The 20,542-nt window shown below is 37.5% G+C and overlaps 2 protein-coding genes across 10 annotated transcripts in view; one reads left to right on the top strand and one right to left on the bottom strand.

The window, feature by feature from the left end:
- Window positions 1-10,905, top strand: part of SPHKAP (SPHK1 interactor, AKAP domain containing) — a 64,341-nt gene extending 53,436 nt beyond the window's left edge. For all 5 annotated transcript variants that reach the window (XM_072344812.1, XM_072344811.1, XM_072344814.1 and 2 more), the window contains exons 8-12: window positions 2,741-2,920; window positions 4,780-4,866; window positions 5,289-5,341; window positions 5,423-5,607; window positions 8,706-10,905. In XM_072344812.1, the coding sequence (XP_072200913.1) occupies window positions 2,741-2,920; window positions 4,780-4,866; window positions 5,289-5,341; window positions 5,423-5,607; window positions 8,706-8,849 (649 nt within the window). In that variant the 3' untranslated portion in view covers window positions 8,850-10,905. The remainder of the gene's footprint in view (window positions 1-2,740; window positions 2,921-4,779; window positions 4,867-5,288; window positions 5,342-5,422; window positions 5,608-8,705) is intronic.
- Window positions 1-20,542, bottom strand: part of DAW1 (dynein assembly factor with WD repeats 1) — a 133,602-nt gene that overhangs the window by 104,797 nt on the left and 8,263 nt on the right. For 2 of the 5 annotated variants that reach the window (XM_072344820.1, XM_072344819.1), the window contains exons 6-13: window positions 20,168-20,267; window positions 19,762-19,869; window positions 18,686-18,792; window positions 16,510-16,612; window positions 15,256-15,370; window positions 14,463-14,539; window positions 13,148-13,310; window positions 12,576-12,636 (exon numbers count right to left, since the gene is read on the bottom strand). In XM_072344820.1, coding sequence (XP_072200921.1) covers window positions 12,602-12,636; window positions 13,148-13,310; window positions 14,463-14,539; window positions 15,256-15,370; window positions 16,510-16,612; window positions 18,686-18,792; window positions 19,762-19,869; window positions 20,168-20,267 — 808 coding nt within the window. In that variant the 3' untranslated portion in view covers window positions 12,576-12,601. Of the gene's footprint in view, window positions 1-11,051; window positions 11,465-11,960; window positions 12,637-13,147; window positions 13,311-14,462; window positions 14,540-15,255; window positions 15,371-16,509; window positions 16,613-18,685; window positions 18,793-19,761; window positions 19,870-20,167; window positions 20,268-20,542 lie in introns of those variants that run through there. The other 3 variants (XM_072344817.1, XM_072344818.1, XM_072344816.1) reach the window with 3 other exon arrangements.

The following is a 20,542-nucleotide window of genomic DNA, read 5'->3' as shown; positions in this document are numbered from 1 at the left end:
GCTGATATCTCTATTTAAGAAAAAAGTTAAAAACTGGGGCAAGCATGAAACAGAAGGTGACAGAATGAGAGGTGAAGTTCTCTCCTGTGCTTGTGTCACTGATGTTTCATGTTCCTGGAAATGCAACCAGACTTCAGAGAGCTGGAAGCTCAGCTTTATGCTCACAGTCTGGAAGAACAACAAAAATTCTCCAGCACAGAGAGGAAAAAAAAAAAATAAATAAATAAAATTTGAAAGCACCCTTCAGCTACTTTGTTTTAAGACACTCTTGGGCAGCATCCAAATAAAGAGTAAAATTTCATTTCAGGGAGCTCATACCATGGCCTACCAACCTCTTGTTACAGCTGTACTCCCTTTGTTGAAGAATTGGCATCTTTTGGTTAAAGCAGAGAGAGCACAGTGCAAATGCAGAAGATTGCTGTGGATGTTGTGAGGTTAAGAACAAGGCAGTCTCTCAAGGCATTACCTATTTTTAACTGTACCTCTTAATCATGTTTAATACTTAAATGGTATCCAAGCTGCCTATCACTAGAAGCCTTTTCAGCACCCCATTATCTCAGAGCACTAGAAAGATGCTTGTGTTCAAAACCATTCTGACAAAACTCTACTTGAACTGAGAAAGCACGTACTTCCCTGTCTGTGGCAGCAATTAGGGGGATAATTACAATAGTCTAAATTCTTTCATACTGATTCCTGCCCACTCATCTTCCTCTTCCTTCAAGTGCAACCTGCTTTTAAGATGCATTTAGAAATCTATTTGAATCTGTCTGAAAATTGAGTTATTTCCTGCACAGTTTATGAGCCATTTACTAACATGCCCCCACAAGGTTGCTACTCCCACAAAAAGTTTTGGATCAGGTATTATATGCTACCTGCCTTGTGTTAAACAGCCTCTAGGTAACACTGTCACCTTGCTGCTTGGCTGCTCATGATGATAAGTTTTGTGTCCAAGAGGTCAAGGGTGACAGGTTAGGTTATCCAACAGATGATGACAACTTGGTAGATGATAGACCCTCAGGCAAATACATCCCCTTTCTCTCTATCCAGGAGGCTGCTTCTCTCCCACTAACATCCAGGATTAATGCTGCAGCTTCTCAGGTGTCCCCAGAGCAAGCACACAGCAAAAGCAGATATTCACAATGATCCTATCTCACTATATTCTTAGTCAAGTTAATTACTTGCAATACAGTGTTTGGGTTGATCAACTTTTAGCTGAAGTCAGAATGTTTGCCCACATCTACAAATAAAAGCCTAGAGAAGTTGTCACTTTAAGAGAGATACTCTGGAGCTGCCAATACATAGCAGTTTCTTTTTGTTACAGAACTGCAAATGCAAACCCATAAATATAACAGAACTACAGTTTTGCTTTTGCTATTACTCTGTTGGAGCAGTAATTGATTCATGATTTATACAACAAAAAAAGGAATGCTGCTTTTAATTATTAAATATTTTTCAGCCTGCATAACAAAAGGCCCCTGGTAAACCTCACAATATCCAGTTTGTCTCTGAAAAGTTACCTTAACTATAGTTTTTACTTTTTCATTCATGTGTATATATAATTTTACATTTGTGTCTCATAAATATGTGCATGTGTGCAAGAAGTGCATCAAGTGGGTAGAATTAGAAGGTACTTTGTCCTGTGTTCTCCAAATTCAGTGCTGGAAAATACTATTTTCACTTTGTTTTACTTCTTAGCTTCCTGTGAACAATCTGAATGTTGTCGGCCTTTTCTGCATTGCTTTAAAACAGCTGGCTTTGAAATGCATTGAGTAAAAAAACTGGGTGCTTCTGCTGTATTTAAATAAACTAAAATGCATTTCAAGCAATTCAGAAAAACATACACAAAACAGAAGTTAGGGGCTTTTAGAAGGTAGCATGATCTATGAAGATGCTGCACAAAACATTGGTATTTTTCATGTAAGCTTGAGTGAGGGTTAAAACAAAAGTATTGCAGCACAATGATACAATCAGCGATCCCACAGAGCTCAGAAAAGATGAAACCGGATCCATCTCATTGCTATTATTTTACTTCTAAACTGGATGATAGTAGTCTTCTGCTCTATTATATTCTGTACTTTTATAGTCTATTATAACAATTTTGAATTTTTTATGCACATACATTTCTACTTTCATCATACGCCAGTAATTGGAGAAAAAAAATCTGAACATACTGATAAAAACCTTTTTATACAGAACTCAGTGCACAACCTCAAGTGCTGAGAACTAAAACCAGCGTTAGAAGAGCAGACAAGGATGCCACATTTCTGACTTTATCTTCAATTACACCTCCTCTAGCTAGAAAATATTGATGAATGTACACAGAACATACGTGATTATAAGTAGCAGTCCAATAGAAATATAAGATCCCCTTAAACAAGCAGAAAATCTTGGCAACATACACTTGCTTGACTCCCATATTTCAAACAGTGATTGGCTGAAGTGCATTAAGACCTAAGCTGTAAGCAGTTCTTTTTGTTCAAGCTAAACATTTTCTATGCATATTTAGTGCAGGGCTTGCTTAGTTTTGTGTTAGTTTATAGCACTTGTAGGAAGACCATTTTTGAAGAGCATTCCAGACCACATGTTCAACTAGAGTTCACATATGAACTATAAGATTGCCTAGTCTCTTGCATCTGTACAGTTTGCGCACCTGTGTTGAATGTAATGATGAGCACTGCCTGAAGATTGGCAGTACCAGTTTGCTTGTCTGTATTACCATTATGCCTTGCCACCCTACCAGCAAAAGCACTCAGAGCAAACCAGATGCTGAAATCACAGGAGAAACAAAAGCAGCTGAAGAATTTCCAACACACCTCAGCAGCAGCGAAGAAAGCACTGGCAGCTGGTCCCAGCTTGCCAACGATGAAGACAATCCTGATGACACAAGTAGCTACTTACAACTCAGCGAACGATCCCTGAGGTACTAACACTGTCTGTTCTTAGTATGTATTATACTTTAATCAACCACACCTATAACATGATTAGAATATGTCAGAAATAAGGGCTAATAGCTCAAGATTTACTGAGAATACTGTAAAGTAAGGCCAGATGATGAAAAAAACAACAAAAAAAGCCATATCCCGATTTTAAGCCACGCCTTTGTATTGGTAAACAACTAGATTCCATCAGTGAAAGCACATCCTTGCTTAACCCTATGCAAGCACCTGAGTCCTACAGTGAGGGGCCACCAAATAAACTATTTGTTATGGCTTTTCCTTTGCTTTATTTGCTGCTATTTCCACAGTGCTTATCATGGCATCTGCTTAGCTGAGACTGCTGTTCCCAGCAAGTATCTGTGCAGTTAGAGAACAAATAGCACCCTGATCTGCATAGACAAACGTGGGGAAACAGCTTGAAAGAGCACTGAGCTTGCCCTGAATAGGCATGAATTCCTGTGCCCCTGTTTCACTGTGCTGCTCTGTGTTCCTGTTTAAGTCAGGATGTGTTTAAAGATGTTGCGTGTACTCCGAGGACTAGATAAAGTGACATGAGTTTGACTTTAATACTTTCACAGCTTCAAATTGAGCAAGGTCTTTTCTTCACGTGATCTTAAATTACATTTTTAAATACTGTCAAGTAATTACCTTTTTCCTGTGGGTATTAAGACAAAAAGAGAAGACAGTATGGTAATGAAGCAAGACAAAGACAGTCTGTTTGAGAGCACTGTTGGCTAGCTGGAAAAATACTGAACAAAGCGTGTCTGTCAGTGTGGGTGAACATTCATCTCATTATTGTAGCATCAATCCTTTAGCAGTGTCAGGTTTGAGGGAGGTGATGCATTGTGCCTTTTGGCTCTGCATTGAAACAAGCTGTTACAGCAAACCTGAGTGCATGGCATTCTGACACTGACTCGAAAACCTGATGGAGAAAGGAACTGTCTGGTCAATCCCTCAGATGTAAGGAAAAACACTTAGTTGCTTTTCTAATATAAATTAAGTGACTCAGGCTTACTTAAACAGAACACAGTGGTGCTATTTGACAGCAAACTCACAACCTGTTTATCAGACTGTTATGACTGCATAAACATTCACTGTCAAGTTTATTGCAATGCTATAAAGCAAACATACTATCTTTCCCCAAATACTATCAATGGTTTTACTTCAACTGTGTGAAGTAGTTAAAGAATACTTCAATGTAGTAATGGTCCCAAGAAGCACTGGCTTTAATTAAAATCTCAGTCTTTCGGAGTAGCCAGAATCATAAGGGATTATTACTATACCTGTGGGTGCCATCAGATTCCTGATAGTAATTGGGATAGGAAGTAATATGCTGAAACTGATGCAACACGGAATCACCCAACAGATAAGTAGCATGATGAGCAGCCTTGGCATGTATCCTCACTCACACACACACACACACACACACACACACCTCCCCCACTCCTTGACATAACCCATGACATTCAGAGGTACCTGAATCTCTGAAGGTTTTTCCAGGATCTCTCTATACTCGGTAATCTTTCATTTCAGTGGCATATGCAGACTGTTTTTATGTTTGATTCCAAATGCTCATTGCATAAGCCATTCACAAGAAGACAGCCTACTATTATTTGTTTTCAGTTTACAGCATTACTTTGATACATGATCTGCCTAGAGCTATTTTAATAAAAATCTCATTACTTTAAACATATTAGCATGGTTCATTCTGAGAACAACTTGATGAGTATAGTGCGTTTGTAGAACATGGGACAGCCTCCTCACTTTACTTTCTACAGAAAATAATGTATGGAGACATGTTCAGTGAAGCTTGGCACTAATATTTAAACTTTTGCTTTGTCAGCAATGGCAACAGCAGTACAACTAGCAGTCTTGGCATTATGGACCTGGAAATTTATCAGGAGAACGTTCCACCTTCTCCTGTGATTAAGTAAGTAGTCACTGAAGCGAGATGTGATGTTTAATCTAATTTTAACTGCAAATCATTTACACCATCTAAAACATGCCAAGCCCTGCTTTGCACCTGCTGCTTAGCCTACCATTAGTTTCAGAAAGGTGCACATGCAGGTGTCTGTGGAGTGTGACAGCATTAAGAGTGAAAGATCACAGGAAGGCCCACCCAGGTGGATCGATTTCTCAAGAGAATACAAGTCTATCAGCTGTTTTCTTTGACCTACAGATTAAGTTCTTGTAACATTAAGCACTTTATCACGTAATACCCATCATTCTGTGTAACTTTTTTCTTGCAGTTTTCCAGGTCTTACATTGGGGGAGAGCTTTAACCATTGTGAAGGAATGTTATAGACTGTTCCTAACTATCACTAACAAGCTCTGTTGTTGTTTGTTCCTAAGTGACTTAGTAGAAGAAAAGGTTTTCCTTAAAGAACAGACAGATAATACAGAGGGTAAGTTGAACCATTTGAATTACAACTTACAATTTGAACTTAAAATAACGTGCGTAATAACTGTTGAGATTGTTTTTCTAGAAAGTACTTCTGGGCTCTCAGTGGGAACAGCCAATTATCAGAAAGAACTCCTGGTGATTAATTTTGATCTGGAACCAGAATGCCCCAACGCAGAGCTGCGAGCCACCCTGCAGTGGATAGCCGCTTCCGAACTTGGAATCCCAACCATCTATTTTAAAAAATCTCAGGAAAACAGAATTGAAAAGGTAGCTTTTACAGAATTGGACATACTGCTATGTCACTGTAATCACAGTAGCAACATTCTGCTCACAAAGAAACAAAATCGCCCCAACAGGTTCTAGGTGATAGCAGGTAAAGCATTCATGAGTAGGCCAACAGTTGTATACAGAAAGAAAAGTCTGACTCACCCAGCTGGCAGCAGGAATCTCTAACACTCCTCCTCAGGAAGCAGCACAGGTCCAAGAAATGCTCTCCCTTCAGTGACTGGCCCTTACATGATCCCAGGATGGCTCCACCCTTGGTCTACCCCTGCTGATCATGTAGAGAGCACAGGTGCAAACAACTTGCCTCACCCCTGCACCAGGTGCTCGATCACCAGTTCAAGCCCCAACCTAAGAGTTTCCCTGCCAGCAATTGGTTTATTGAAGTTACTGAGCTTAGAAGCAGTTGTAAAGTCTTTGTTATTGCAAGATGGAAATACTACTACTTCTTATAGAAAGACAAGAGTATTAAATACATCAGGATATAAGGTTCATCAAATTGCAGAATCATAGAATGGCTTGAGTTGGAAAGGGCCTAATAGCTCACACAGTTTCAACCCCCCCTGCTGTATGCTAGCTTCCCCCCAACAGCTCAGGCTGCCCAGGGGCCCATCCAACCCAGCCTTGAGACCCGTCAGGGATGGGGTACCCGCAGCTCTCTGGGCAGCAGTGCCAGGGCTCAGCGCACTCTCAGGAAGAGATTTCTTCCTTATGTCTAATCAGTGGTTGCCTTCTTTTAGTTTAAAACCATCCTTGTCGTACATTCCCTGAGAAAGTCTCCTCCCATCTCTCCCATTCCTCTCCATCTTTCCATGGTTGCATCTGAAGGATTCCAGACAGTTTATATGGAGTTCAAACATGTATTTGTAACAAAAAAAAACAAAGCACAAAAACAACAACAATAACCCACAAAACAACCCACAACCACTTGATTGCAGACATCTAATATAGAAAGTTCTGCAATTCAGTGCCTACCAGCAACAACTATGACTTAATACATGAGTTGTACTTAAGATTTAAAGCTTTGAAATTCCCTAGTCCTTCTACAGGCTCTGTCTGACCTACTATGCTGATCAGGGCAGCCTCAGGCAGGTAGGAACTTGTGCCTGGCCATCTGACAGGTTTACATTTGGGGTACAGCAGGGTCCTGGCACTTCCTCCTGCAGTTAGGTCAGAACTGCCACGGCCAAGTGCATTGCCCTTACCATCACTTTGTACCGGTAGAAAGGGATTGCAGTTCAGTGATAAAAGGGTGTATTGCTCAAATATTCAGAAGAGATTAAATGCAAAATAAAGAGAATCTATACTAGCTAGGGCTCAGTATCTCACATAACAAGATCTCATGGCTTCTGCATCAGAGCTAGATGAAGAGGACAGGAAGGATGGACTAGCTATATAGGTATAATGTTATATTATTTCCAGCCAGAGGGAGAGTTAAGCAAGGGTGGTGACCTTTTGTGTTTTCAGCAGAGGAATATTTGCAATCACACATCTGTCTCTTGGAAAATTAGACTATTTTGAATCATTGTATAAAAATTGTGAAGCATCTTCCCTGGTTCAGCTACAACAACAACAGAAAGTTATGTATATCAGCACACTTCAGCTCCTGTACAGAGGTAGCTTAGTCTCCACTAATCTTCAGCTTAAATGCAAAAGTTTGTTTTCAGGCAGAAACAGACAGATGACTGTGTTGTTAGACCAAGCTAGGACACAGAGAGGAATGCTAAAGACCCAAATGGCCACAAGAAATGCAGACTGTTTCTGTTTCTGAATAATTAATGCTCACTGGAGACACCGTGATACGCCACCTTCAGCATTTCAGGAATGACCAAAATTGCCCCCTTTCCAAGTTCAGCAAGATAGCTCAAGCCATAAGGCTTACAGAAAGTGTCACAGGATACAAACCAGTTAATGAAAAGGGTGTTATAAATCAGTATTTTCATCTTTTAAAATAATGTCTATGAGAAGATCATTTTGAATAGCAGAGATATTGTTTGATTTTCTTGAGTACTTGCGTTTGGCTATCATAAACATGATTTAAAATGCATTCAGCAGCAACCATCCAAATTGCATCTAATTAAAGAAACAGCTGTCAGCTTTACCATGTGCTTTGGCAAACAGTTAATTCAATTGCAGAAATACACTGGAGAATAATGAAGCACATTCTGCCTACAACAGCACTCTTGGAAATAACTGTGCCTATTAAATATTGTTGAAATACATATTAAAAGTTTAGGCTTCGGTATGTAAATAGCAAACAGCTTCACTAACTGGAGACACAGTATTTTCTTGGGTGGTTTAAATGTAGAAGTCGTGAGATAATTAGATATTGATTGTGAAATTCAAGAAAATGAAAAGCTTTGATTTTCGCTTATATGCTAGAGGAAAAATCAGACCAGATGTATGACACTAAAGCCCATTATTAAGAACAACATGGACAAAATTCAGAATTCTTTACAGCTGCTTAAGAGTATATATTTAACGTGGTTTAGAGGCAAAGGAAACAAAATGCAAGTGCATATCCTTATGGCGATACAGCCAGAACCATAACAAAAGATTTCAGGTGACAGAAGCTTACCCAAAAATCCCTCTCACCAGTAATGCGTGAATATTAAGAATTTGGGTGGATATGTGAAAACACGGAAACTTAAATATAACTCAGAATATAACTAATGTAATGAAGGATTGTTTTTCTCTATAAAATGGATAGTCACTATTTCATTTTGACAGTGAGATGCTGATAACAAGGAAACTTGTGATTCTTTAGCAAGCTTACTTTCACTGCTCTCCATTTCATTGCAAAAAATAAAATAGGCAATAATTGCTGAGAGGAGCTAATTGAGAAAACTTCATGAAATCTGATCAGTCTCTGGGAGCTGGGGAATTTCAGAAATGAAGTTCTCAGTGTGCTACAAATAGAAAGAGCCCTTATGTTACCATGCATCCACTCTGTGATACAGCAGTGCAGTTATAAAGATCGCCTCGCAGCGGTTTGCATGTGTTTGTTTAACACCTCAGCAAAATACCAGCCAAATGCTAAGCAGTGGTGTTGCTGTTTTTGTTTGGTTTCTCCTTCAATTTAGTTTTTAGATGTTGTGCAGCTAGTTCAACGGAAGGCCTGGAAAGTGGGTGACATCTTTCATGCTGTGGTGCAGTACTGCAAGCTCAGTGAGGAGAGCAAAGAGAAGACACCAAGCCTGTTTGATTGGCTCCTTGAACTGGGCTAGGAACATTCGCCTGCTCCACTTCTTTGTTTTAATCCAGCTTAAGTAAGCAGTGGTTCATGTAACACTCTGATTTCCAAACATCACCAAATAAAATGAGCAAAGATATGTAATCTACAGAAACAGCACCTGTCTGTTCCACAACTGCACTGAGCAGAGTTGAAACCAAGGTGTATTTTTTCCTTCTGTATCCTGAGGGACGCATGACATATTGTGCTGTACGATGTACTGTGCTAGAAAAAAAGATGGATTTTTTAGCTTTCTGAATTAATGGACTTAAATTACTTAATGAATTAAGTAAAACTGAATTGAATTTCTAGTACGTTCCATTTCCATCAATTTGATTAAGTCAAACAGCTGAAACAGGATGGTATACTAACATTCAGTTTTAAAACAATACTAATGTTTGTACAGTTTTAGCTTTTAGAACCTGAGTGTGTTCCAGGATGCACAGAGAAAACCATACCCTTCAATAAATAAAACGTTAAAATCTCAATAAATAAATAAAATCTCAGTCCTCTGAGAGGTAAAAACTTGTGAACATAACAGAACTTTGAAGTCAAAAAACAGAACAAAAAGCTGCTGATAACACATCTAACTTTCTTTCCATGTGATCATTTCAGCCCTATAGCTGGTCCCCATTTCTGTCTTCTTAAGGAAATACAAATCTGGACTCTCAGTTATTACCCTTAAAAAGCCTCCTTTCTTTACACTCGCAGGCAGTGCAGTTCAGTACAGCTGCTCTTGGTATGTCCCCAAGTACAGCTCTGCGAATCAGGGTAGTGGGTTCCTAAAGCCCTGTCCCCACCAGGTGACCTTGGGCAAGTCAGTTCACCTCTGTGCCTCAGTGTCCCTATCCAGTAAGAGGGAGTGGTGATACAGAACATGTTATGTGAAGCGTTCCTGTTTAAAGCACCAGGTAATGTGCTGTGTGTTGGTTAGAACAGTGAAAATAAATACTGAGTTTAATCAAGTAAACTGTTAATGAGATGAAGAAGGATATATCTGAAAAGTGTGCTGTCTTGAAATAAAAATCTTAATTTTTGTAATTTTCAAGAAGTCAAAACAATTGCTACAATTTGAGCACATGCTTGTTCATTTTGGATACGTGTCGGACTATGTATGATAGTCCCCATTATGGTAACAGTTATATAACTGTTTGATAAGATACCATAGTATCTTCTCACTGAGATGACGTTAGGTATCATGCACTCAGTGATACTCTCTTGACTCTGCCAAAGAGATTGGTCTTGAATTTAACAGTAATCATAACTTATCACATCAAAGCTCTTATGTGATTTGTTTCTTTGAAAATCTTTATATTTTGCTTCTCCCTTCTTAAATAGCATAATAGAAAGCCTGCCTGCCTTTCCAAATCAAATATTTAAGAGATATTTTATTTTCCATACAATAGTATATGCTTCTATAATATTTTTGGGAGGTAGGGTGAAAAGAAGAAAACTATCCTTTTGCACTAAATATTTTTGAAGATTTTGAAGTAGTTTTCAGTAATTTATGAAAAAAGAGCCATATTATTCTCAATTTTATCTTTAAAACCATTGCTAAATTTGCATGATTTCCATCACTCATTTGTTAAGAAATGCAGACTGTCAGTGAAGCCTATTACAGAACATTAAATAACATCTACATCTCTGCAATATGTGAAATCAGTGGAGGTCTCCTTACTATCATGGTAAAGGTCAGTTTGTTGCATCCACTCAACCTAACTGTGGTACTGGGCCCATTCCTGGGAACTGCTGAACATCCACAGCTGGCACTAACACGAGTGGTAACACTGAATGCTCAGCATTTCCAAGGCTGAAAGTTAGTAAAAAGCACCGGGCATTGTAAAGTGCTTTGATCGAGCCAATAAATGGGAAAGTGTATTTATTTTTAAGCCAGGTTAGTTGTCAGTATATAAATTTTTGCTGTGGTAGAATAAATGTTTACTTATCCTACAAAGCACAAATATCATGACTGAGTTGTAAGTGTGATGCGGTTTTCTCTGTACAGTAGTTCTCAATGTTGCAATTTGTTGGGAAATAAATTTATGTTCTAACACGGGTTGTCTTTGCCTTTCTAGAAATATTTGACCGATTCAGTTATTGCAGTGTCATCCCTGTAGCTTCTCACAGCAGTGCTGAATCAAAAATCTCATCCCTGGCCATTACGGAGCAAGTCAGAGCTAGGGGTTTGGCCACATCCCACTATTCATCCGGGGGATACATTTATTTTGATCACTATTACAGTCATTGTAAAGAACTAACCCCAGAGTAACTGACATTCTCAATCCCTATTATTGCTTACTCTGGCCTGCTTTCAATACCCGCTAAAGTAGACAAGAGGGTACTGCTAATGTTTGTAATTTAATAAAATCTACCTTAAGTCAAGGTGCAGAAAGCATTCACATAACGGTGTACTACAGGATACTCGGCACACTTTTCAGCAGTGCTGTGAATCATACGAGATGTGAAAGCATTTCATGTTTTAGCAAGAAGCCTGAATAACATAGCCAGAAATGCACTCCTATTCACTCAGCAAGTCTAGAAACAGAAATAAAGCTCAGGTGGCCTCCCAGTCCAGTGCTCAGTCCATAAAACCTCAGTCCAGACACAGTTCTGTGGTAAAAAATAAAAATTAAAGAAACCAAACAAAAAACAAGACCTGGAAGTCAAACACTACTACAGATGTTTGATTCATTGAGAATCCAGCATAGTATAAGAAAAAAACTAGACTAGAAAACAGAAAAGAACACAACCTGAAAGATTAAGCAAGAATCTACTTCCAAAGAATGTTTATGTTCAGAAAGCATTTCACAGCTTGTGTCATGAGCCTTAGCTCCAGATACTTGATGTGCAGTGTTTCTTCACACTGGCTGTATTCAGAGTCATCACTCAAACTATCTGTTGTTTTACTGCATGTAAGAATGGAAGAACGGAGGATGAGCAAAAACAAATGGTAAGATGTGGGTAAAGGGTGTGAATAGCAGTTTAACTATTGCAGGCATGCAGTAGTTAATAGCAGTGCCGTTCACAAATGGTCGCTAATGGTTTTCCCTGGAAATATCAAGCAGGACATTATATTACAAGTAAAAAAACATAAAATAATCACCCAGCACTTTAACTCAATATTTTAATTCAAAAATTAAACAAAAAGTACTCAAGGCAGGTGCCTAACAACTTTCACTCCTGAGAGTCCAGTAGTGCTGTTTGGTTTCTTGTTTGTTTTTATTTAAAAGGTTACAAGGAAACAATAACACACAGAAACATGGCCATCCTACTGGATTCAGTCATTCACAGTTTCTCTCTGTTAACAGAGACAATGGAGCCAGACTCTTATAAGTGGCATTGTGTGAAAAGGCAACAGGCACAAAACAAGCACAGAGAAAGCACTCCATTTAAGCATGAATGAAAAAATAGATCAAAACAGGCTGCCCAGAGAAACTGTTGAATCTCCATCCTTGGAGATAGCAAAAACCCACCACTGTGTTCCTGGGCAGCATGCTGAGCTCACACTGCTCTGAGCAGGACTACTGGACTAGACAATCTCCTAGAGCTCTTCCACATTTGACTATTCTGTGAATCTGTAGCTACAAGGTGTCAGCAAGTCAGACCTACCAAAATTTAAGTAACTTGGCTACTCGAGCAGAGCAGAAACAAACGTCTAAAAATAAAGCATATCTAAAAGACTGAGTTTATTGACTATGGAACTCAGGATGTAAGCACATACCACACTGGATCTTCCCTCGTCTTCAGTCAGTGCCATACTCTACAGGTGTTATCCTTGCTCCCTAGTAATAAACACATTTTGAGGGAATTGGTTAGCTGTATTGAACAACATATTCAATTTTGTTAACAAATCAATTGACCAGCTACCTGGAAAACATAGAAACCAGAAGGACAACACTTTTCTGTCCATGACAGCAGGACCTGCAGCAGTATTTTTTGCTGAGATCATCCTGCACATGGATATCTGGGGGTTCAGTGCAAAGGTCCAAACAATCACAAACCCTGCTCGCATTTTCCCCACACAGGGACTTTTAGTCTAAAGTAACTGGAACCTGAAAAGGCTGCATTGCTGTGTAACCAGAAGGTATGTTCTCATTAAAAAAAGCTTTGTATCTTCCTCAATCAGAACTCCCTCACAGCAATGCCGTACAAGAGCATGACTTAAACACTGTGGCCCCACAACACTTTGCAAGCACTGTGTTGTTTTGTTTTGTTTGCTTTTAAGCATAACAAGATTAAAAATGTGTTTCAAAACAAAGGAAAGGAAATGATAGTTTGGGATACATTAGTTACCTGTAATGATTATATTGCCTTCGTAATTGAAAGCACAGGAGAATATCTCATCAGTGTGGCCCTCTAATATCTGAAGGCAGTGTCCAGTAGCAGCATCCCACAGTCTAGCTGTCTTATCAGAGCTGGCTGTTAGAATACGATTGCCTTTAGGGTTGAAGCATATCTTTAAAAAAAAATATAGAAAATAACGATATTACTTAGCACATTAACGTGCCTGGAAAAGGAAGCATATCTACAGATTAGAAAATGAAAACAGAAGCCAGTATATAATGTAGTCAGTTTATCTGCTAAAATTAGCATCACCATTGGCAGAATTATGAGGCTGGAAACCTTGTACAAAGGTCCATATATAACGATCACACAAAAGTATCAACACTTCAGATCATTATCCCCCAGGATTGGAATTGCTGCAGTTGTAACAACTTAATTTAAACATTATCAATATTCCAATGTAAAATATATGCATATTTTGTGGAGATCTATTTTGAATGACATATGTTTTTGAAATATCCAAACTCCCACTGAAGGCAACTCATTCTTCAGTATGCCCTTTCAGTTAGTCTTTATATTTTTTTAAAGGTTCATTCCCTAAATTGTGTGCATTTCCAGATAATCAGATTTATACATACTTTCAGGAACTAACCAGACAATATCAGGTTTGTTATATAATGCATTATTGCTTAATTATTAAGGGCAAAATACCTGTTCCCCTGAAATCAGATTTCCAGGTAATACCCATCCCAAGTGATCACAGCTACACAGAACATATACAGATACAGATTAACTTTTCAGCATGCTCCCAGATCAGCAGATTCTCACTTGCAGTGAAGAAATCATACCAGCCCTGAGGACCCTGATGGATTCCCTCTCTAACTCTCACAGCACAAACACAGTATATTTGCATGAAAGCTAGAGAAAGCAATCCATTTCAAAGAATAATGAAAACTTGCTAGTTCTACAGGTCTTTCAGTGAAGTTCACGAGTAAACTCAAGACCAAGTGACTTTTGAAATGGGCTTTGAGCTTCCAAGTATCTTAGGCACCATGTATGTTCCCACAGAAGTCTGTTCTTCAGGTTTCATTTCATAAATCAGGTGTGCAAAGAAATAAAAGCAGTAAAGAGCAGGAGGTCTGGTGGAAACAAGGGATAAGGGTGAAGCTATAGATCTCAGAAGGCAGCAGCCATAAAATTTCCCACCAAGACACTCAAATGCTTGCACTCATTCTTTAACAGTATTTCTGTGTCGCAGAAGAAGCGCTGGCTTAGACGTTATACATAATTAAATAAGAAAAGGTACAGATCATATACAACTTACCTTTGAAATCTCACCTTCATGCCCTTCTAGTTTTGCGATGCACTTTTTTGTTTCCGCGTTGTAGACTCTTCCTGATCCTGTTGTAGTAGATTAGGAGCCATTTGTTATTGTTCCAATTAAGTATTTATTTAAATAAGAACACAGTAATAAGACCAGAAGGGCCACATCCTCAGATTTTATTTCAAAGGAAATATACAGCAATCTTAACACAGTGTCTTTCAAGGATAATTTATGTGAAAATAGAGTATAGTTTGGCTGGAAAAAGCTAACTTCTTAATGGTTGCTGCTGTCAAACTACTAAAATGTTAACATCCACCAAAGTCTAATTTCAGAATGCTTGTACATCATATTCAGAAAGCTTTTATTTCAGATACAGATTCTAACTATTAATTATTTTTAACAAACTACTGATTGCATTTCAGAAAACATTTTATATTGTCTTAAGCATTAATTTTGCAACTACAGCAGATGAGATCCTAATGGTGCTCCCCATCATCTGGTAACCTGTTCTTAGAAGTGCAAAATCAATATAATGTGTAAAGAAAACGTGGTATTGTGACTATGTGAGGCTGAATACAGGAAATTATTTATGGTGATTCCTAGAAAAATTAGAAGTAAGCATGCTGAGCAGTGAACATTTTCACTGGGGAGAATTTCCAAAGTTTAAGCAAAACTTTCTATAATGCAAACATAATCTGATCTATAGTTCCAAGTCATAATACTCTGCTTTGATCAAGCAAAAACAAAGCAAAAGGACAGATATTTTCATAGCAGTTTCTGTCACTTCACTTACCATCAGCAGAGGCAGTTGCAATACGCTGGCCAGCATAATCAAAGCAGACATCCATTATTTCATCACTGTGACCTGTCAAGGTTGCTATATGTGTGCCAGTCATAGCATTCCACAGCTGCATAGGCAAATAAAGGCTATTTTATTTTATTTGCTTATTTTGACTAATATACTTAATTGATCAACATCAAGTGACATGTATTAGTACTTTCTGAGGCCTGAATGAATGCATTCACATGAATTCCTGGTATAAATCAATGAATAGTCATGGCTTTATCAGCTTAATGAAGTACTACGTACTTTGTATTTCAATGTATTGATTTCAAAGAACCTTAAAAATACATGTTATTATTTAATTGGACTTCACTGAAATGAATAACTCATAAGAAGCGCATAGGTTTTGCATTCAGTTACAAATTCTTTAAGGAATTATATGTATTAAAGTTATACTCTTCCATTTAGAAAATAGAGTTTTATGTATCAGTAAGACAGTGTGAAAGCTTCCATAAGAAAAAAGCAGAAAAGGATTCAAGAAGTACAGCAAACATGACAGAAGAGCCCAAATTAAGAAAAAGAACTAAGCTGCTACAATATGCTCGTGTTACCTAAAGAAAGTGAAGAGCAGGGTGCTTTTTTTTCCTTTTTTTTTTTTTCCCCCTCCTGAAAATACAGCTGTGTCTGTTTTATAGCAAGTAAAATGAAGATGCTATAAACTTGGGTGCTTGTTTTTGAATGTTGGCACAGTCCATTCATCAAACTGCTGAGCACTTCTTTATCAATATTATTTCAACTGTACACAGATGAGAAACGGACAATCTCTCACCACTGAAACATAATCCTTTTGCAGTTTAACACTAACAATCACAGGCATTCATTAGAAGTAATCCAAATGGAGAACTTGCTCCTAATGACCCACCAGAAGTCACATGTGATGCCTGTGACAAAAGCATTATTGGACAAAAAATAAAAAGAGTAAGACTCAAGGACGTGAACTGCAAAACAGTCCTTTTTCACACTAAAAATACAAATAAGTCATAATGGGCAAAGCTTGCCATTTAGTTTAGCCTTACTGGGTGAAATTATAAACTACACTGTTATTAACTTACAGCAGAGTGTTTTAAATAGTCTACAGTGGTTTTGTGAACAAAAACAGGGATTCACAATATTCTATATAAAAACAGACAAAATATTCAATGCATTATAACGCATAGAAGAACTTATGTACTTGGGTGTTCAGTGCACCCTCAACTTTCTTACCATGCATGTTTTGTCCACGGATCCAGTGACAATAAGAGAACAGTCCCAGTTGAACTGAGCACTGCTAATTTCTCCTCGATGGCCTATTAAAACATGCAACATCCTGCAAAAAAGAGAATTTATATATTTTGTGCATATTTTGATGTATCCATAGAAGTTATAACCAAGCTTACAAAATGTTATAAGTAAGGTCTCAAATCTTCCCTATTTTAGCCATTAACACAATCAAATGGAGTGATGCAGCTCATTTAGCATCCTAGTACTACATCAGTTCCATTTTTTTCCTCATTGAGATAAAGAGTCAGTAAGGAATTAAGTGAAAGAGGCCTCCCTGCTGTTTCAAAACTAATGACTGTATTGCCAGTGAAATGTGATGACTTTTCAGTGCCAGAGATGGATTTATTCTATTCATCTAGATACAAAGCACACACATCAAGTTTTTCCACATTACTCTCCCAATATTCTACTTGAATGAACTGCAAACAGTGTATTTTCAAAACTCCAAATCACCAACTACTCAGTCTAAATCTTTTACAAACCACTGAAGTTCTATTCCATGGAACTTAATCAGGTACTTAACATGAGCTTTTACCAAGTAACAGGCAGATGACAGCCAAACTGAAATTTGATTTCTAATCCTCATTAATCCTATACTTCTTGCTGCACAAGGACTGACAATACTAGTTCCATGAGATTCTTCAATCAGCTTTAGCTGAATAGAGGGGTACATTTAGCCATTATTGCTTACTATGAGTTAATGAACCCTATAAAGCAATGAATCCCAAAAATGATTAATTGATGTGCATATTAAAGGATTAGTAAATTAGGGTTTTATCATAATGCTAATAACATTGTACCATTAATAGAAAATAGCTTCAACTAATGGATAAACTAATGACTAGAAAAACAACTAATGAGTTTAAGTAACTGAAATCTTCACATGCAAAATGTAACAGCAACTAGATTGATAAATATGCTAAATGAACAGGTCATAAAGCAAATCTCCTGAGCAATTGAATTCTCTACTTGTTTGACAACAAAAACCTCAATTATACTCATGTTGTGTTATAAAAGGACTCTCTTTTTAAGAATGTGAATCCAGTATTGTACCGATCTTTGTATGGTAAAACCAAAAATCAGAGATTAGCAAAGTCCAGGATTTTGTAAACATGTTATTTGGCCAGCAAAACTGCTGTTACCATAATGGCTAATTCCCAAAATATTTCATCACGAAAAGGTTTTAAACAACATTGATTTCCAATTCTTGAAAAGACAAGCCATGGCTTAAGTGTAAATCCCCAATGAATAAGCAGAATAAATAGCACAGAATCCATGATCTATCAGATTTGGCATTAGGAAGAATCCAGAAAACAGACTGGTGAAATGCCAAGTAAAGTGTTCCATTTAAATAAAAAAATGCATTAGGGTCTTCGCCAAGATACCACCTTACACACACTTTCCTTTTATTTACTGATTTCAGAGATATTTCATGTTTTCACAAAGAAAGCATCAAAATATTATACCTCTAAAAACATAATATTTATCTTCATAAATTACCTAATAAATTATCAGGGCAATCATTTTATTATTCTGCTTACAATGAGTTTTCAGTTGAAAAAATAGGAGGACTTATCAGGATAGTACAAGAAGCTCACGTTTAGCCATTTAATTATTTGTCAGCATTATAATCAAGACATTTTGTTCTCTACCATGAGTGGGATCAAATTTTCTCCTCTTCATAAATATATACTGACATACAGGAGTGTGAGGAGGAAAGTGGACCATCTGTTATTTAAAGTTAATGTGGCTAGACAAATTTTCCATGAAATACCATCATTTTTAACAATCAGTTCATCTAGAAATTCTAGACACCTACAAAACCACAAATTTTCACACTGATGAATTATTTTCCTGTATGGAGCATCCACCAGGAACAAACCTATGATCTACCCACTGAGTCTGCCTCCTCAGTGCTCTTGCATCTAAACCTGTTGCAAACAAATGTGAGCACTTCTTTCTAGAAGAAGAAAGTGAACTGGGTAAAAAATGAAAAGATCAAGTAATACATACTCTAAAAAAGGCAAAAAAATACAGTCTAATTTGTACCTCACCATTTTCTCTCTCATTTGTCATTAAAATATCCAATGTAAAATGGTATTTATTAGTACTTTAGTACCTGCCAGTGACAACATCCCACACTCCTACTGTGCAGTCAAAGGAGCCGGTGATAATCCTGTCTCCAGTGGTGTTAAAAGACAATGCAACAATTTCTGATGAGTGCCCCTAAAAGAATGTAAAAAAGGGAGTTTGGGAACACAAATACCACTTTTCTATTAACCGAGTTCAACATGTAATTTTTTTTCAGCAGCACAGATCTTCTTTACCACTTCAGAATATTATTTACTGTCAGAATTTTAACAGAAAGATCTACTGGACTGTGAAAGAGTCAATATCCCAACACCTGAAAAAAAAATCAGGCACACTGCTTAAGCAGAGAGCAGTTGCTGGTGATAGGCGAGAAACCAGAGAAATGACTGATATCTTCCATATTTGATTTCACGTTTGTTCACCAATGCATAATGAAATCAGATGATTCATTTACAGTAAACTACAGTACAGCCTGTCTCTGGTCTCAGCGGAGAGGCTTGGGAAAATGGGCATAAGCGTATTTATACACTTGTACATTCACATTACCTATTTACTTAGGATTTATTCAAGAAAAAAAAAAAAATGGAAACCATGCTAGCCACAAGTAAAATCCTAGCAAGCCACATGGAGCAAAAAAGAAATCATTATCTACTGGTAATTGAATAGTTTTCCTCTGCTTGTAGAGAGAAAATAAATCACAGTGTACAGCTAATTGGATACCTTTCTCCTGCTGATGTTTACAGGAAGATAATCTCTGCAGATGCAGCCTCTGACACTGATTTTTCTTAGAGTTATTTCATGCTAATTCAGAGGAGGTGATAAATTACAGTATAGCAACATTTTAATGAGCAGTGGAAGGCATTCTATCCTATAACAATAATGTCACTCAAATGAGAACATCTGTCTTTTGATATATAGGACTCCTTACAAAACACCATATTCTTATCACTCTCTTTGAGTTTTCCTAATGTTTTCTAACCGTGGTCACTATGTGACTACCTGGTAACAAGTTCCCTGGAAGTTTTGAAACTGTAGCAATATTGTGCGAGTCAGAAAACTAAGAAATCAGGAACAACTTTGAGAACATAAATAGTGAAAACATACTCTTAAAGTGAATACTACTTCTCCTTTCTCTATATCCCATAATTTGGCAGTGGTATCCATGCTTCCAGTTGCCACCAATGTGCTTTGAAGATTAAATGACAAACATACCTATAGCAAAAAACATTGAAGAGAAAAAAAGTGGGAAAAGGGTAAGCAGATAATTTACATACATTTTTTCAGAAGAAAGTCACAGTATTTCTAAACAGGAGAACCGTCTGAACCAATTTAATAGTTAATGACTTACAGAAAAATTACAAGGCTCTTCTGACAGTTCATTTGGAGCTCAACAAATCTTTACTCCAAAGCTCCTGCTCAAATCTACTGGACTCACAGAGACAAAGGAACCCAAAGACATGTATGGTGTTGTATGGAAACAAAGGAATAAGAAATATCCTTCCACACTCACTATTTCTGCAGTATGTCCTCTGAAAGTATGATAACATTTTCCTGTTTCAGTGCTCCACAGTTTGCAGGTTTTATCAAAAGATCCAGTAGCAATCTTGTCACTAAATGGAAAAGCACTGTTTTTATTTAGAAGAAAAATATCTGACTTCAAAGACTCACAGTAGAACTCACAGCAACAACATCTGGTCTTCAAGGCATAAAAGTATATTTCTTCAAACTCTTGCATAAGCTTTAATTTAGCAATAGTTTCTATTCATTAAATAGCAATCGCTCTTGTATAGATTTGCAAAGCAGAAAGTGACAGCTGGGACCTTCTCTGCCTCTGCTCATGTGAACATAACAAAGGGCAACTGCCACCACTTCATCCAGCAGCCAT

Source organism: Excalfactoria chinensis, chromosome 9 (assembly GCF_039878825.1).
Source record: "Excalfactoria chinensis isolate bCotChi1 chromosome 9, bCotChi1.hap2, whole genome shotgun sequence".
Taxonomy (NCBI): Eukaryota; Metazoa; Chordata; class Aves; order Galliformes; family Phasianidae; genus Excalfactoria; species Excalfactoria chinensis.
The sequence above is the reverse complement of the archived record's forward strand: the minus strand, read 5'-3'. Positions and strand labels throughout refer to the sequence as shown.